Source organism: Lipotes vexillifer, unplaced genomic scaffold (assembly GCF_000442215.2).
Source record: "Lipotes vexillifer unplaced genomic scaffold, Lipotes_vexillifer_v1.1 scaffold781, whole genome shotgun sequence".
NCBI lineage: Eukaryota > Metazoa > Chordata > Mammalia > Artiodactyla > Lipotidae > Lipotes > Lipotes vexillifer.
In genome coordinates this window covers 378,106-397,861 of record NW_006790027.1, presented here as the reverse complement: position 1 = coordinate 397,861, position 19,756 = coordinate 378,106, and the positions used below count along the sequence as shown (strand labels likewise).

The following is a 19,756-nucleotide window of genomic DNA, read 5'->3' as shown; positions in this document are numbered from 1 at the left end:
ATTTCTTTGTAGTCCATTCACATTGAATATAACGCATACAAGTGAAATTTATAACAAATTTTCTGTTTAAATCACTTGGTACGGGAGGGATAAGAAAGAGAACTAATATCTTCCTAATTCTATACCCTTTCAATCACTTTTCTCTCATTGGTTATCTCAAGGTGTCTCAGATGACATTAACAATAAGAACAGTACAGCACATAATCGAAATTATCTTAGAAAATCTCTTAGGAAAGTGCTATATATTTGTCCCTCAGTATCTGTGAGGGATTGTTTCCAGGACCCTTCCCACTACCACAGATACCAAAATCCATGGATGCTCAAGTCCCTTATTAAAAAATGGCAAAGCTGGAGAAACTAAGCCCGCGTACCACCGCAAAACTACTGAAGCCCACTCGCCTAGAGCCCGTGCTCCGCAACAAGAAAAGCCACCACAATGAGAAGCCCGCGCACCGCAACAGAGTAGTCCCTGCTCACCACAACTAGAGAAAGCCCTCACGCAGCAATGAAGACCCAACACAGCCAAAAATAAAATAATAAATTAAAATTTAAGAAAGTGGTGTACTATTTGCATATAACGTACACACATGTTCCCGTATACTTTGAATCATCTCTAGATTACTTATAATACCTAATACAATGTAAATGCTATGTAAATAGTTGTCAATGTAGAAAATTCAAGTTTTGAGTTTTGGAACTGTCTGAAATTTTTGGGGGGGAATATTTTCGATCCGTGGTTTGTTGAATCTCCATATGTGGAACCCACAGATATGGAGGGCTGACGGTATTGGAGAACACTGGCTGTCAACAAATTTAACACAGCCAGATTTTCCTCTAATCTCAGAAAAATATTACTGTTTCTTCAATTTAGCACCTGATAAAAGAGTTAAGGGTCATGTTATATGATTAATATGTATACATAAGTAGTAGAATCATACTCAGAGTGGGAAGATGCTCACAATTACAAAGGCACACAGTGAGGGAACATCAGCCACAAGTCTCTCATGTTATACTCACTACTGTGCACACACTCACTGAATGTGGAATGAAATGTGATTCTCTCTCTTTAGTCACTTGTTTCCCAAAACTTAAATGCTTGTTCAGAGGGGATCTGAAATTACCTCTTGTGTTAGGCAGAATTTCTAAGATGGCCCCTAAGAATCCCACCCAGCGACCCAAACCCTTGTATAATGCCCTCCTCGGAAGTATAAGCCAGGCCTCTGAATATAATGGAATATCACCCTCATGACTGGACTATTATTGATTATTATTGATCAGTTCACTTTGAGTTCATCAAAAGGGAGATGACCCTAGGTGGGCCTGACCTGATAAAGTGAACAGTTAAAGGGACTGGAGACTTTCCTAAAGGAAGAAATGAAGAGATTCACAGAGTGAGAGGGTCTACAGAGGGATCCGTGAAAAAGGACATGCCAGTGCCTTCTTGTTGCTGAGGAATAATCTTATGGAATAAGATACAGAAACACATTTATATACTCACTTCAGATAAGACAATATTTATGGGAGTTTCCTGGTTCCCTAAGATTAAGAAATATGAAATTATATTTATCATCAACAACCTGAGAGCTTGGAAACACACCTGTCCCTAGTCAAATCTCTAGATGAGGGCATACCTGGCTTACACCTTAATTTTAGCCTTTGGAACCATAAACAGAGGGCCCAATTAAAATGTGCTGGACTCTTGATTCATGAAAACTGTGAGGTAATAAATTGTACTCTTTTAAGCTGTTAAATTTGTGGTAATTCATGATACAGCAAAAGAAAACCTGATGCATCTGCTTTTTATATATGAGACTTGCTAAGTACTTTAAATTCACGATCTTTCAATTATCCTATTGTAGAGCTGAGGGATCTGAAGTTTAAAGAGGTTACGTAACTTGCTCAACTTATGTAGGAAGTGACTGAAACAGGATTTTATATCAAGATTTACTAACAAAGCCCATGTTCTTAACCACCACTGATAGGAAAGTTGGGCATTCTACTTTGGCCGCACTGTCTCATCTAATGTTCTGAATATCAAACTCTCTGTGGTTTCATCAAACTCTGGATTTTTACCCCTTTCTACTGAGAACTTTCTTACTTTATTGACATTGAAAAGTCCTGTTTAATTTATTTCATTAAAAATTTATGAAACACCTACTGTAGAAAAGCATTGAATGAAGTGCTGGGGGAATTCAAAGATTGATAAGACAGCCCCTGACCCTCAAGTTTCTTGCATACTAGTGAGAAAACAAACTCATACATAATATCACAAAGGAATAATCTTATGGAAGAAGATGCAGAAACACATTTATATACTCACTTCAGATGAGACTATATTTATGGGAGTTTCCTGGTTCCCTAAGATTGAGAAATAAGGGAATCCTTAACTAATTAATTGTATATTTGCTTCTAAAATTTCACTTATTGTCCTCTTAGTATAGGTTAAGCATTGCTCTAAGTACTTAAAAGTATTATTTTATTTAGCTCACACTAAAACCTATAACTACAGATATTATTATTGTTATTATTATTTTACTGATGAGGAAACTAAGACACAAAGAGGTTAAGTAATTTGCCTAACAGCACAAACTCTGTAGTTTGACTCTGGTACATATACTCTTAACCAGTACACCTTCTACATGACCATTTTATTTATAAAGGAGGATAAAGGGAGAATAAAAGCCATGTGGAGAATGGGGTAGGTGAAGGGAGATAAACAGAGATATTTGCTGCAATTGAACATAGAATTTAAATATGTTTCTCCATACCCAAGGCAAAATGGGAAATAACTCGATTTACATAGGCTTCCTAATCTGAAAATATTCACTAAAATCTAAGAGAAATTCATAATTAGGGCCTTACATGGGGAGGACTTTGAATGACACAATACACAATGTCTTATATGAGATTTATTTAAATGTTCTAAAATTAACTCTTACTTAAACCAAGAACAAAATAGTAAATTGAAGTTCTGTGAAGGCATGTGAAAATGAATTTACATAGTACAGCTATGTACCCATTTACCTGACAAAGAAGGGAATGGCTGGTTAGCATTGTTTTCAAACTGTAGATCACAAACCATTAGTGGGTCATGAAATAACTAAATCACAACCAATTTTTTAAAAAATTATATGTGTGGGGGGTGGCACACATCAAGTTTAAAGATAAATACTGTAATAAAAAATTTTGTATGTCTACGGGCTTATATATGTGTGTCATCTTATAAATGAGATTCACATTTTCTTACAAAATTTGAAAGCCACTGCCTTAGCTTAGACTCTTCATCTTGACTGTTAGTTATCTCAGCTGGGATCTTGTCAAAGCTCCATAAAAAATAATATCATACTGAAGTCACTAGAGAGTGTTTGGAGTGTACCCTGAGTTGTTGATTAAAAGGAGATCCTCATGCTTTAGATTTCAGGCAAGAAAGTGGACGAAGTTATTTTGTAACTAAAGAGGTTTTTATTTGTGCTCAGATGGAGGAGCATGTCAGTTCTGCAGAGAGTGGGGACTGAAGGAAAGGGTACAGAAGGTCCAAGAAGTATTTTTCATGAAGCATGAGATCTATCTGATCTATTCAAATGCATGAGTGCCCACCCTCACCCTGCCCCATGCACAGTTAGGGTGACCATGTGACTGGTATGTCCGTGATAGTCCTAGTTACGTCAGTTGTCCTCGTGTAATTATTAATAGCTTACCCTCACACTCTCAAACATGTCCTGGTTGGATGATAAATTACATGACCACCCTTTCCGTAATCAAAAAAAAAAAAAAAAAAAAAAAAAAAAAAAAAAGGCCCTGGTCTGCAAAGAAATATTTGTAGGGAAGGGCTGTGTACCAAAGACGTTCTATCCTTTTATTTAAATTATGATTTCCATGTGCTTCTCCTTCTCCTGGCAAACTCTCTGAGCCATATTTGTCATTGGAAGCTCCATATTTTCCCACTCAAGTATGTTAATAAAGACTAGAGAAGTGTTTCTCAGACCAAAGCTCATGATTCTCAGTTAACTGAGCACCTATGAAAATTTGGGTGATTTTGTATTTCATTTGAAGCTATTCTAAATTAAAAAAAAACACATATAGGCATACCCTGCATCATCTGGATGATCACAATAATACTCTAGTACTTAAGGTGTTTCTGTTATCATTAAGTGAAAACTAAGCAATACTATTTTAAATATTTTGAAAAAATAACCTAAAAACCCCCAAAATGTTCTTAATAAACAAATTCTGTATTCATGGGAAGTTGGAGACAAAATGGCATCATAGAACACCACAAAAATTAAGGTTTTTCTGAAGTCCAAATAGAGAAAATTGGTGGAAAAATGGAGAAATTATGGGATGCGTGATAGCCAAGCCATTGAACTCCAAAGCCCTATACTGTAATAATAGGTACCATGGCCAGATTTCAAGTGGCAATGTAGTTTCAACAGAACAGCATCATCTGAAACGTTAAATGAATACTACTTATTTCAACTTTATTTTTCAACTTTTAAAATTTTTATAGGGTTTTGTGGATTTTAAAATTGTATGAAAGTGTAAGTACACAGAATTTTACACATAGTTCTGTTTGTTTATAGCTAAATAAACAGTGGGGCCCCAGAGAATTTTTTGCTCTTTAAAGGGGTACTTATATTACCAAAGTTTGAGATACATAAGAGTGAAAAATATCATGCTTGGAAATAAAGACTGGTTTTCTGCAAAAAAGCAACAGAAACAATCAGACTCTCTAGCACATTGGCTTAACAGACATGTTAGCAAAAAGAATATAATTGCAAAGAATGTGAACTAACATGGGCAGTTGTACTCTTCACCTGGACTCTACTGCCTGCTTCTCCCTGGTCAGTTCCACTGCCTATTCAGATCTTCCTCTTTTATTTATCAGCTCCTCTTAGACTTATTTTGGTTCTTCACTACCATCTATTTTCTCCCTTCACTTTTGTACCCAGCATTAGCCCTTTACTTCAATCTCAGTTACAGGTCAGAGAAATGTTTTTAAAAAGAAGATATTGGATTAAATAAAATAATCATTATACAAATACTTAGAACAATGTCTGTGATATAGTAACGGCTCAAAACATATTCACTTCCCTTTTACTTTAAAAATTAGGCAACCAAGGCTTAGAAAGTTTGAGACCTATTTACTGTCACAGATTAAGTTAAAGGCAGAAGTAGTTCCAAACAACATTAACTTTCACTTTTCAAAAAAATTCTGGAGTAATTGATAAGTTTATAGAGAATAAGATTTTTCTATCGTTCTGCAAGTGCTTCTTTAATAATCTATTTTTTGACTGCCCTTGATGTGCTGAAGTACAATTTTTTTTTTCTATTTTAAGACATTCTCATCTGCTGTTCTGCCCTTGGATATTCCTTATAGGTTTGAAGTATCCTCCAGAAGACAATTATGGATTTATCCATTGGCATTCCAACCTCATTACTGAGCCTATTTCATTTGAAAATTTCCCACACTGTATGCATGCCTAAGCATGCCCATAATACCATGGATTCTCTATTTAATTTACATCTTTCAGTCCAATGCACAAGCTTTTGAAAATGGTTTGACTATTCTTTCCATTCACTGTAAAAAACCAAAAAACAGCTAAGTATAGCAGCCCCAAATATACCTATATAGTTTTCAGATAGTACTATAAGAACAAAACTACTATATTTTAAAATGTCTAGATCATTTTGTAAAAAATAACATCAGGTCTTCTAGTAGAACTCTAGCTAATTATAGAGTGGGAAATGCAGCAGGTTACGTAAAGGGTATCCCAACCAATAAGCTGGGACACTTTATACACTGTGATAACAGGCTTCCTCAGTAGGATTATTCATATTTTTATGAAGTTAAAGAGGATGTAATTGTGTGTGTGTGTATCTGTTTGACAGATGTCAAAGCAAGAGGACCTAGTACGAAATACTAAAAGGGCTTGAATTTCATCCTGAAGGGAATGGGGAGTCATTGAAAAATTTTAAACAGGGTAATGACATAATGAGGTTTTGTTGTAGGAAGAGCGCTTCAGTAGCCATAGAGGATATGGGTAGTGAGGTGTGAGGCAGCAGGTAGGAAGATGAACTGTGAAGAAAATTCAATAGCTCAGGTGACCTTAACTAAGGCAATGCCAGTGATACTAAGAGAGAACAATAAAAAAAAGGTAAAACTTCATTATTATCTAGAGGTGAGAGTGAGGGAGAGGAAAGAGAAAAGTTGAACATAACTCCCAGGTTTCTAACTTGGGAGGCCAAATGAATGGTGCTGTGTCTAAATAAAATGAGGGGGGAGTATGCACTAGGAAAAATTGAGGACATTCACTCTGATGGCCACAATTTTTCTCAAGGAACTAAGAGGCAGGAGCATCTTCTGAGAGAAAAAAGCAGAGAGTTTATACAGAAAAGTTGTAGAGAATAGTGGAAGTTGGGAAAAGTCACTAATGAGAATGGAAAAAGAAGCTGGCCAAGGAGTAGTCAGTTATTAAGCAATGTAGAAGTCTTAGGAGAGGCAAGTGAGCATGAATTTGTAGTGAAATCAATCTGCACAGGTGTGTGAATTTATAACATCAATCTACACTCCTATATAATTTTCTTTTTTTCCAAACAATGATCAGCCATCTCCATACATTAGTAGAAGCACGGACTACTGGATTTATCTAGAGTTGCAGGTTTAAATATCAGATGTAGTAGAATGCAAAAGCATGAGGAGGTTAAACCTCTGTGAGAACAAAGTTTTAAGTTTTCAACCATAGGGTCCAGGATGGGTAAGGAAAGGAGACCAGGAGAGAAAGGACAGAAAGGGTTTAGAAACTAGGGTATCAAGGAAACTGGACTGCAGTTTTAATAAGAATGAGAGAGTAAGAAAGCTGGAAGAACAGGAGGTACTGAGATTAAATTTTCCTAAATAGAAAAATTTTAGATCTGTGCTGTCCAATAAGGTAGTCACTAGCCACAGTGACTATTTACATTCACATTCATTAAAATTAAAAATTATGTTCCTCAGTCACACTAGCCACATTTCAAGTGCCCAATAGCTATGCATGGCCACCATATTGTCCATATTGGACAAGGCAGATAAGACATCTCCATCATATAGAAAGGTCCACGGGAGAGTGTGGCATTAGATAATGCCAAATTCTAGGAAATTTCCAGGAGTGTGAGGTGAAGACAAATAGAGACAAAAGCCATTGGAGGAGAGGTAGTAAAGCAATCAGGAAGGTGGGATATTTGATGGGTTTCCCACAGAGGTGTTGAATTCAGCCTGTGGCAGGAGTTCCAATGGAGAAGATATGAGCTAGATGCTAAAGTCCTCATTGAATGTAGTGGGTGTGACCAGATAGATGAATGTGTAAACTTTGCTGGGAGCTGTAATGTGCTTCCTAGGAGTATATCCGAAACCCTTCAGGCCTATCACAGTGTCCTTTGCTTTTGAAACATGCTTGACTGACTCAATCTAGACCCAAGCCCAGAGTGACATTCCAGATCCCACCTAAACCTCTCCTGAACCATTCCCCTGGTTCAAAAATCACCTCCGTTGAAACTATATCAAGTTGCTTCAGCCAACTCAATACTATGGGGTGAAAAAGGAACCTGCTGAGTTAACTCTATACAGTCGGGTTAGCTAAACAGCTGAAAATAATGCATCTATGGGCATAGCTATAGCTTCAATGCAAGATTTAACAAACACTATCTGAACGAGAATATATGACAAAAGTAATCATTTTGAAGAACATGGCTAGTTTGTGTATGTCTGTTGTGTTTATTAAATACATTTGTTATAATCTAGGACTTACACTTAAGATTTTTTATAATCAAGAGGGATGGCTATCAATGAAGCTAGTTATATTAGCTTTTCATGGCTAAAAATATCACACAAAACAATTTCCAGTGTCATCAGAGCTAAGTGCCACCAGCCTTCCCTTTTCTTAACAGTTGACAGCTATGAGCTACAAACCCACAGTAATCCTGCCCTATTTACATCAATTCACGAGTCAGCACAAGTTCTCTGGTCCTCTCATTCCTCTGTCCCTCACCCCAGAGATTACTGTAATACCAGAATGGGGGTAAGGTCTACCATTTTTCGAAGGTCATTAACACCTTGTTTGGATGAGTAAATGAGCAATCCTCTCTATTACTTAGTAATTATAAGCTAAAATAGGCCCAGTCCCTCTGTTCTCCTGTCACCATTGCTAATTCCTCTTAACTTTTCCCATTCTTATTAACATCTGCAATTTTACTCTCACTTGTTTTTAAGAACTAGGAAGAAACTGGGTGCTACTGTCCTGTTTCTTATTTTTCAATAGGCTATACATTTTTAGTCTGTTGATTCTGCTAGGTTATATAGTTATTTGTATGTAATGGGCTCTTCCACAGCAATATGCAGCAGAAAATTCATTTTGATAAGCCATAGAAAGCTTAACTGAGTCATGACGTATGCCGTCAAATAGCTTCCAATGAGGCAAACAGTACTTTTCCTAAGGTAGCATATTTTTCACCCAGTTTCAACATGACTATAGGGCCTCACATGACCAAAGAAATTACTTTCTTCTTTTGTGAAAAGTTACAGAAGGGTATGGAGTTAATATTTGATTGAGCTAACTGAATTTTAAAGAGGTATATGTTCTAGCAGGCTTTCTTCCTCCTTAGATCTAGTGAAACCTGTTTTTAAAAAAATCTTAGCATTGAATTAACAGGTCAATTTTTTAAGTTTGTTTTTTCATTCTATAGTTTAATTACTCCCTAATGAGAATCCCAAATCAATTCTTTTTAAATTTTCATTTTATTTTAAATGTCATATAATAAGTAATATTAATAGAAATGACTGTCAAGATAGTATTTCTGATTCTCTCCCATTGACTTTGCAGCCTGAAGCCATCCCAAATTCTGACATTACTTTTAATGTTTTCCGGACAGATGCTGTTAGGGCTTTCAGCACAAGTAGTAGATAATCAACAGACATTTAGTTAACTTGTGAAGCTTCATCTGAATATCTTTCAGTTACCCAGGGGATCTGGGTATATATAGCTCCAATGTCAGCCTGAAGAGTATCATCAGTAATGGGCATCATACCTACTTCCCTCCCCAATGCAGCAATAAGGCAAGGCAAAGAAGACTGAAAACCATTGATCTGAACTATATAAATGGGCTGGGCTGAACATAAAATTGTGTTGTTATATTCATCCCCAAAGCAAAAGTTACCTAACATATAATACAAGTAGTCCCATTCAATTGCATCAAAGGACTTCTTGGCATCTAATAAAATTGTTGCTATTGGTTCCAGTTTTCTCTTTGTACTCCAGATGAGTTGCATTAGCCTATGCAGATCATCTGATACTTATCTCCAGACATAAAGTCTTCTTGGATAAGGGCCTATTAGATTTGTGATTACTTTAGTCATGTAGCAAGTGTTCTGGTGTCTATTATTTTATGCCTAATATCCTTTTATCCTTGTATAAAAGAATATTTTTCATAATACTGTTAAGGAGGTAACATGCCATCTTCAGTATAAAGTCATATGGATATGCAATAGGATAAAAAACTGTAGGTTGCCTTGATTCTAAGCCACAGATAATGTTTGATGCTTTAAAAATTCAGTACAAACCATTTAAATGCATTACCTTTATTCATAGTCTATTTCTGAAACTAGGGACTATTCAGTGTGCTGATGGCAGAGAGAAGTTAATGTGTTGGTAAGCAACCTAAATTTTATAAAGCTATTTTGAAAGTAATTCAATGCCACAGAAAGTAGTATCAATTACTCCTTGCTTTTCAATTGACATTGCAAGGCTGCTCCAAATTCCTTTTCTTCAGTTTAGCATCTGCAAAGAAAAGGAAGGCACAGAATACCTCTATGGGAGATTTCTGGGTATTGCAATCACAAGAGGTACTTCTTTAAAACACAGCCTGAAATATTTCAAAATTGGATTCTTTCTCCAAGTATTAATTAACCCTTTCATGCCCTGAGAATAGAGAATTGCATACAAGGGGAAAGCTGAGCAGTGGAGAATAAGGGTAAAGCCAGTTGATAATCTTGAGGGTTCCTATAACCTATATCTTGTGAGACAGCATGTAGTAGTGAGAAGGATGTGGCCTTTGGAACCAGTTTTAATCTTGGTTCCATTCTTTACTTACCAGAGTAGCTTGGCAAGCTAGGAGCAGCACTAAACTTGGGTTTTCTCAGTCACAAAATGTGGTCATGATACTCAGCCCTGGAGTTGTTTTAAAGTTCAGAAAAGATAACACATTATATATAAAGAATTTAATCAAATATTTAACACTCAATAAATGTCAGATGTTTCATTATAGTTATTGATAATAATAAAATGAGCTATATGTATATCTATATTTGCATTTTTCAGTAATCATAGAAAGATCTAATCCAACAGCACATTGAGTATTCAGATTAGGCTTCATGGCATTATGCTGGGAAAATAATGACATTCAACAAAGTGCACTGTGAAAATTTACTTTGTGATTAATCTACACAGAATAAATGCACTTTTTAAACCTATAGTATCTGAAGACAGGATTTCAAACTGAAAAAACAAACCAATAAGCACACACTAAAAATACACACACACAGAATAAAAGTCCTTTCCATTATTATTAATCTTCTGTATTAACTCGGTATATTTGATTGAGTCCAAGAGATCCAGCTTTTCTTCAAATATATTGGTTAGATATAAAGGAAACAAAATGGTTAATGCAATGAAGGTACAGAAATAACACTCTTCCTAGGACTTCCCAGTTAAAGGAGCCCAGTTTTATATGCTTGCAAAAAAAAAATACTAAATGAGCCAAGAGTCTCTAGTTTAAATGTATAGAATGTAATAATTCAAAAGGATTCAGCTTCAGCAGAATTTTGTATTTCTATAGTCAGAGTTTTGTCTTTTTAAAAAACTAATTTCTAAATAGAATATTTTGAAATATGCTACATAATTTTTCTTAATAGTTGGAAAAATATGTTTGGCGTCTGAGTAAAGCAATTTCTAGAGAAAACACATGATCAAAACCCGAGGCTAAAACCCTAAGTACATATACAGAAATGTATACAATATTCCCAGGATATGTATAAACAAGGAGAGTCACTTAGTAAATGGTACTGGGTTTTGGTAATAGTATAATCCACTCTCATTAGGCATCTCCCTTTTGTGCATTAATATGTGACATCATAGTCTCAGATAACACTTCATAACGCAATGAAATAAAAAGCCCCTCCAGATTGCAACTGTTAGATAATCAGATTCTGTAGTGTTCATTATGACTGCAATTATGTAGCAAAACTCTCCAAATATAGTTCAGTTATTGAGGTTATTAATCATTCTGGTTTTGTTTCAAGTACTTGCTTTATAGCCTGCTGGATAGATTCCATTATTCTACAAGCTGAATGTAGAAAGTCAAACATGTGCATGTGAATCTGCTGTTCTAATGGCCTTTCAACATAATTTACCCTTTCAATTTGTATTTGTGAATACAAAAAAAGTGGAGAAATAAAGCTGGTGTCAATAGAGTCACTGACCTTTGCAGTAAACAGAAGATAGTTCTTAGTGAAAAGCAACTTGGCAAATAAGAAATCTATTTTCCTAGAACTAGAAATAGTGCTGCTTAAGAAGTTAAATCTCAGAATAGCAATCAGTTCTTATAGAAAAGGGGGGAAAAATCCTCAAAGAATCTATACATTTGATAAGGAAAAAAATGATAAGAGAGTCAAAAGATGTGCATTTTTAGAGGTTCAAAGCACCAACATTACAGATAGAAGGTATTTCTAAACATTTTATGCACAAAACCATATATTCTGATTAATTTAACTACAAGATGCCAAGTAAAAGACAGATTTATTATAGAGAACAAACACCATCTGCACCATCTTAAATCATTACTGTAGATGTATTTCTAGGAAAAATATATACCTGAAAAGTTCTGAGATGCTAAAGTATTAACTAAATAGGATTCCAACAGACCCAGGGAAAGTGACTCCATTTTATTTAAATGTTAACACGTAGAGAGCCTACATGTTAAATAAATATAATAATACATTGATATGTTATCGATGTAATGGTTCACAAAATGCACATCTCCAATTTCAAGTAGTCCATGATTTTTTCAATTTGGCTACATACATTGGGCCCCAGGCTTTGCCCTTATCTGGAATCACCAATAGCCCACATTCCTGGCCAGTGGGAGCAAATGTGAAGTCTTGGGAGCAAGTCCTTGCCATTTCCTTAATGTCCACAGGCATGATGTTACTGTAGGAGTTTAAAACTTCACTGATCACATCTTGATTTTCTGCCTTGGAAAGTGTGCATGTAGAGTACACAAGCAGCCCTCCAGGACGTAAGGCCTTAATTGCAGACCTGCATGTAATCAGGAAAATGCAAAAGATTGGTTATGTACATTAAAAAGGAACTATGGGGGCTGAGGGCAAGAAAGCTTACATACTTGAAATTAACCCTATTCTGACTCTGACTGTAATAACTTTGGGTATTTTCTGGCCTTACAACTATTTCTTTCTAATGTATCCCTGGGTGACTGGGAAAATGATAATGAGACCAATCAACATGGGAAAGACAGGGAGTACGTCTGACTGGTTCATTATTTTGTTCTTCTAAGGACAGGAGGATGGAGGCAGAGCATGGAATAATGGGTCTGTCTTTGAATATATTGAGTGGTACTAATGGGTTGGTGGGAAGGAGCATCTGAACTTCAGGAAAGGGGTTAGGGCTCAGTGACAGATGAAGTCATGTGAATAAACAGGATTTCCCAGGAAAAGAACAAGGAAAAAAAGTGGACTAAAGACAGAGAATGCCTATATGTAAAGAGAGCAGAACTTAGAAAAAATTTAGAAGGCTTCTCCAGATAAAAGTATAGCTTTAGGGAAAAGATGGAAAGATTTTTTTCCCCCAAGGGGAAGACTTGAACATATTTGTAGATGCAGATCCAGGAGAACAGTCCCAGGACTTCAGGCTGCAAATGGAGGAGTTAGCTTCAGAAAAGATGGGATTCCAGCTCTTCATCTGAAACAACAAGGGAGCATGAACAGGGAAACGAGACGTTCTAAGGTAAATGAAAGTTCACGATAGACAGCCTTGATAATAATTGTGGAGGGGGAAGCAAGGTCATCTACTGAGAGAGAAAACTAGAAAAGTTTTAGTCCTGCTGCTGTGGTGATAACCCCAGAGCAATTACTAATCAAGAACTTTTTTTTTTTTAAGAAATCATGTTCCAGAACCTCTACTGGATTTAAAAGTACATTCAGCCCCGTCTCAACCTATACTTAAACAACTAGAGCACCTCCCAATAACTAAGGTTTATAATGAAGATCCACATCATCAAAGCAAGTTAAAATTCTGTCTTCTATGTTCGATTATTAAAAGATCGAAAAATTCTAACTCAAGACAAGCAAACATAACGATTTTTTCCTCCTCTTTCTGTAGACATCCTTAAATATAATGCGTAATAAAAAATGTACTAACTCAAAACAATAAAAAGGATAGAACCATTAACTAACAGTGAATTTCAACACATTTCTGAAAGATGATATGCAGACAGATGAGTAATAGTGAATGAAGAGAGTAGAGACAGCACTACAGCCACAGAGGGCATAATTTGACCTGCAGAACTACAGAGGGGTTTGGGACATGGAAAAGCCAGACGAAATGTGACAGGAGTAAAAAGTGAAAACAAAGACATTAATTCAAAGCATAGATAAGAAACCACAGATTTCAGACTCCCATATATGGCAAGTCAGGCAGCCAGGTAAAAAGTTGGAAGGTTTTTTTTTTAACTGAAGTATAGCTGATTTACAATGTTGTGTTAATTTCTGCTGTAGAGCAAAGCAATTCAATTATACAGTCTTTTCCATATTCTTTACCATTACGGTTTATCACAGGGTATTAAATATTGTTCCTGTGTTATACAGTAAGACCTTGTTTATCCATTCTATGCATAACAGTTTGCATCTGCTACTCCCAAACTCCCAATCCATCCCTCCCTCACCTCACCTCCCCCTTGGCAACCACAAGTCTGTTCTCTATATCTGTGAGTCTGTTTCTTTCTGTTTCATAGATAAGTTCATTTGTTTATATTTTAGGTTTCACATATAAGTGATATCATATGGTATTTGTCTTTCTCTTTCTGACTTACTTCACTTAGTATGATAATCTCCAGGTCCATCCATGTTGCTGAAAATGGATTATTTCATTCCTTTTTATGGCTGAGTAGTATTCCATTATATATATGTACCACATCTTCTTTATCCAATCATCTGTCGATGGACATGTAGGTTGTTTCCATGTCTTGGCTACTGTGCATAGTTCTGCTATGAACATAGGGGTGCACATATCTTTTTGAATTATAGTTTTCTCTGGATATATGCCCAGGAGTGGGATTGCTGGATCGTATGGCAACTCTACTTAATAGCTTTTTGAAGAACCTCCATACTGTTTTCCATAATGGCTTTACCAACTTACATTCCCACCAACAGTGTAGGAGGGTTCCCTTTTCTCCACACCCTCTCTAACATTTCTTATTTGTAGACTTTTTAATGATGGCCATTCTGACTGATGTGAGGTGCTACCTCGTTGCAGTTTTGATTTGCATTTCTCTAATAATTAGTGATGTTGAGCAACTTATCATGTTCCTGTTGGCCATCTGTATGTCTTCTTTGAAGAAAAGTCTATTTAGGTCTCCTGCCCATTTTTTGATTGGGTTGTTTGTTTTTTTGTTGTTGAGTTCTATGAACTGTTTGTATACTTTGGACATTAAGCCCTTGTCAGTCGCATTGTTTGCAAGTATTTTCTCCCATTCTGTAGGTTGTCTTTTAGTTTTGTTTATGGTTTCCTTTGCTGTGCAAAAGCCTGTAAGTTTGATTAGATCCCATTTGTTTATTTTTGCTTTTATTTCTATTGCCTTTGGAGACTGACCTGAGAAAACACTGGTATGATTTATGTCAAAGAACATTTTGCCTATGTTGTCTTCTAGGATTTTTATGGTATCATTCTTACATTTAAGTCTTTAAGCCATTTTGAGTTTATTTTTGTTTAGGTGTGAGGGAGTGTTCTAACTTCACTGATTTACATGCAGCTGTCCAACTTTCCCAACACCACTTGCTGAAGAGACTTTCTTCCAGTTGTATATTCTTGCCTCCTTTGTCGAAGATTAATTGACCATAGGTGTGTGGGTTTATTTCTGGGCTCTCTATTCTGTTCCCTTGATCCACATGTCTGTTTTTGTGCCAGTACCATGCTGTTTTGATTACTATCGCTTTACAGTATTATCTGAAGTCTTGGAGGGTTATGCCTCCTGCTTTGTTTTTGTTCCTCAGGATAGCTTTGGCAATTCTGGGTCTTTTATGGTTCCATATAAATTTCTGGATTACTTGTTCTACTTCTGTGAAAAATGTCATGGGTAATTTGATAGGGATTGGATTTAAACGGTAGATTGCTATGGGCAGTATGGCCAATTTAACAATATTAATTCTTACAATCCAAGAGCATGGGATATCTTCCCATTTCTTTGAATCATCTTCAATTTCCTTTATAGTTTTATAGTTCTCAGCATATAAGTGTTTTACCTCCTTGGTCAGGTTTATTCCTAAGTATTTTGGGGGGGGGGGTTGTGATATTAAAAGGTATTGTTTTTTTACATTCCCTTTCTGATATTTCATTGTTACTATAAAGAAATGCAACCGATTTATGTATGTTAATCTTGTATCCTGCTACCTTTCTGATTTTGTTTATCAGTTCTAGGAGTTTCTGTGCAGAATCTTTAGGATTTTCTATATATAGTATCATGTTATCTGATACAATGACAATTTTACCTCTTCCCTAAAAGTTGGAAGCTTTTTAATCTAAGAAAGTTGAATAAACTATTTAGGAAGACCTAAGGCACCCCCTCCCCAAACCAAAGACCTCTGCATTCAGCAAATCATAAAGTGACATCACCAGGCAAAAATTATCACCCCTAAAATAAACCTCCTAGTACTTTACTGTCTCATTATTAAATAAAAATGTACAATGAAGGATTATTAAGGGTGAGAAATGCTTACGCAATATGTGAGATCAAAAGTAAAAGAAACAAAAAATGGCCTACGAAGAAACAGAAAATTCAGGGAACAAAAGAGACATAACAAGACTTTATAAATGCAGAAAGATCAGCAAAAATACAGGACCCACAAAACAATAAGAGAATGCCATGAAACAGGACCAAGAAGAGGGCTCTTTGAAATGAAATACATGTTTATCAAAATAACATTTTACAGAAGTGTTTGGAAGTTAAGGTTGAAAAATCTTCCAAAAAAGCAGAACAACAGATGGACTGAAAATGACACAGGGAAGATTATTCAAGCAGGTCCAAATTTCAGTTAGCAGGAGTACTGGAAAGATAGTACAGAGAATTGGGGCAGGGGGACTTGAATTAGTGAAATAAGAATTTTCTAGAGATGAAAAGAAGTGTTCAGATTAAAATAGCTCATCATAAGGCTAGAATATCCATTATTATTTATTCAGCATCTATTATGGGCATTGTTCTAGATGTTGGGTATACACTGAAATAGAACAACAACAATAAAAAAAAAACTCTCAGTTTCATGAAGTTTACATTCTAGCTGGGGGAGAAAGACTACAAAAATAAGTCTGTCATGGACTGAACTGTGTCCCCTCAAAATTCATATGTTGAAGCCCTAAACCCCAATACCTCAGAATGTGACTGTATTTGGAGATAACATCTTTAAAGAGGTAATTAAGTTATTAAAATGAGGTCATTAGGGTGGGCCCTAATCCAATATGTCTGGTGTCCTTATAAGAAGAGGAAATTTGGACACAGTTACAGAGGGAAGATCAAGTGAAGACACAGGGCAAAGACAGCTATCCAAGCAGAGAGGCCTCAGAAGAAACCAACCCTGCGGAAACCTTGATCTCAGACTTCTAGCTTTCAGCACTGTGAGAAATATCTGTTGTTTAAGCCATTCAGTCTGTGGTACTGTGCTATGGTAGTCCTAGCAAACTAATACAAAGTATTTACACATATATGCACATACATATATAAACACATACACACACATAATAATATATACACGTACACACACACATATACGTATGCATGTGTGTATGTTTGCACGTGTGTTTTCCCCCACCAAGCAACCCTCCAATTCTCTGCAAACACTGACTGCATGTCCTACAATTTATTTCAATTCTGACACTATCCACCTGGTCCCACAAGACTGTCCTTCGAATGCCAACTGTAAGTCCAAGTCTTTGGCACTTCTGACACACTGGTTATAAAATGGGGGTTCCCACAAACCCATCCTTGGGTTAAATAATTTTCTAGAATGGCTCTGTTACTTACTATGTTACTGATTTATTATTACAAGATACAATGCAGTAATAGCCAGATGGAAGAGATGCACAGGGCAAAGTATGCCCTCTCCAGGCACACCACCTTCCCAACATCTCCTCTCCACCCTGAAAGCCCTGCAAATCTCTTCAGTGACGGTTTTTTAGAGGCTTCATTAAATAGGTGTAATTGATTAAATCATTGGCCACTGGTGATTAAACTCCATCTCCAGCCCCTCTCCCATCCCTAAAGAGGGGGAGGGGTGGAGCTGAAAATTCCAACCCTCTAATTATACAGTCAGTTCCCCTGGCAACCAGTCCCCCATCCTTAGGAGCTGCCCCAAAGTCACCTTATTAACATAAACTCAGGTATGGCTGAAAGGGCTTGTTATGAATAATAAAAGTTGCTCCTTTCACCCTTACCAAAGCCAGATATTATAACAAAAGACGTTCCTATCACTCTTATCACTTAGGAAATTACAAGGGTTTTAGGAGCTCTGGCCTGGAACCAGGAACAAAGATGAAATATATATTCACAATACCACAGTTTGCTTATTTTTTAATTTAGTGATACGTTCTATAAAGAAAATTAAATCAAGGTAAGAGGATTAGGAGTGCCTGGATGGTAACAGGGATTGCAGTTTTAAGTAGGATAATTAGAATAGGATGACACTTCAAGAAGTGACATCTGAACAAAGACCTGAGAAGAGAAGGTAAGGAAGTGGGCCATGTAGATATTTGAGGAAAGAGCATTCTGCACAAAAGGAGTAGCCAGTGCAAAGACCCTCAGACATGTCTGAGGAAGGAGGAGGCCAGTGTGGCTGTAGCACAGGGAAGAAAGTGGTGGTAGGGTAAGATGAGATCAGGGAGCTAAGAGGAGAGGGTGCAGAGGGTCTGACACAACATTGTCAAAACTCCAACCTTATATTGAATGAAAAACATTCACATTTAGATGCATTATTGTTAAATTTTAGAACTTTGAGAACAAAGGAAAAATGCTAAATGCCTCCAGAGAGAAGAACTGGTTGGCTCTAAGGGTCCAGGAATCAGACTGGCATCTGTGGAGTAGTGTACTCCAAATCCTGGGGAAAAGGCAATTTAAAATGGATGCTATTTACTGCCACACTGTCAAATAAATATATAGGAGGGAGACAGAAACTTTCAGATATCTGATGACTCAGAAATTTCACCTCTAGCAGAATGAGGAGGTAAATCAAGAAAGAAGAGAACTGTGACACAGAAAACAGTGAACGCCACATAGGAGAACAATGAAGGGAGTGAAGCCCCAGAATGATAACTGCATGGGAGCCCTTAGAGGGTAACTACTCCAGATTAGAAGGAGAGGGAGACTCCAGGGAGAAGTGAGAAGGGAGAAAAGAGATGAAATGACTGAAAGCTGAGAAAACCTTGAAGATTTGATACATGCACCTGGGGTGGGTGTGTAAGGGGGAGAAGAAAAGAGAGAGAGAGAGTCTGTTCCATCTAATCTGATTATAAGAAAATTTTCCTCTCAGTGTCATTCTGATCACAACACTGAACCAATAGAGAAGGAAATTTAATTCTAATGTATTAGTCCATTCTGTAGTGAATAAAACAACATATATTGATTATTGGTCCTCAATGTTCAGAATCATTCCATAAACCTATCTTAGTAATGTTTCAGAACAGATTATAAAACCTCAGAAAGAATACCGTCAACCTTGACAACATAAACATAAAAGTGCAGGTATAAGACACTGGGAAGTAGAGGGGAGAAATGTAAGAAGGGGCGGGGATGTAGATATTGTTATATTACAAAAAGAGAAACCAAGAGCTATTGCTCTGATTATTTCAAAAAAGAATAAAGCTCGAAGTGTGTTTAGACTTTCTACCGCTAACAGAACAAGAAATGTAGATCTAAGTGTGAAGTACTAAGTTTCCAAGCTGACTGAGGGAGAAACTGTAACAGGGTGAGAACACAGGTTGTAGAGTGCTGTGAAGAGGTAAGGGACGTATAAGTGAGATGAGCCCAAGCAAAAAGTCAGGGCAGGCACACCTCAGAGATATGGCAGGTTTGGTTCTAGATCACAATAAAGCAAATAAAGTGAATCGCAATGAAGCGAGTCACAAATTTTTTGGTTTCCCAGTGCATAAAAAAGTTATGTTTACACTATACTGTAGTCTATTAAGTGTGCAGTAACATTATGTCTAAAAAAATGTACATACCTTAATTAAAAAACACTTTATTGCTGAGAAATGCTAACCATCATCTGAGCCTTCAGCAAGTTGTAGTATTTTTGCAATAGTAACATCAAGGATCACTGATCACAGATCACCATAACAAATACAATAATAATGAAAAGTTTGAAATATTGTTAGAATTACCTAAAAGTGACACAGAGACACAAAGTGAACAAAGGCTATTGGAAAAATGGTGCCAACAGACTTGTTGGATG

General features: G+C 36.4%; 1 protein-coding gene across 1 annotated transcript in view; it reads right to left on the bottom strand.

The window, feature by feature from the left end:
- Positions 1-10,584: 10,584 nt before the first annotated feature.
- Positions 10,585-19,756, bottom strand: part of NSUN3 (NOP2/Sun RNA methyltransferase 3) — a 52,801-nt gene continuing 43,629 nt past the window's right edge. The window contains exon 6 of the mRNA XM_007463200.1: positions 10,585-12,344. Within this exon, the coding sequence (XP_007463262.1) occupies positions 12,074-12,344 (271 nt within the window). The 3' untranslated portion in view covers positions 10,585-12,073. The remainder of the gene's footprint in view (positions 12,345-19,756) is intronic.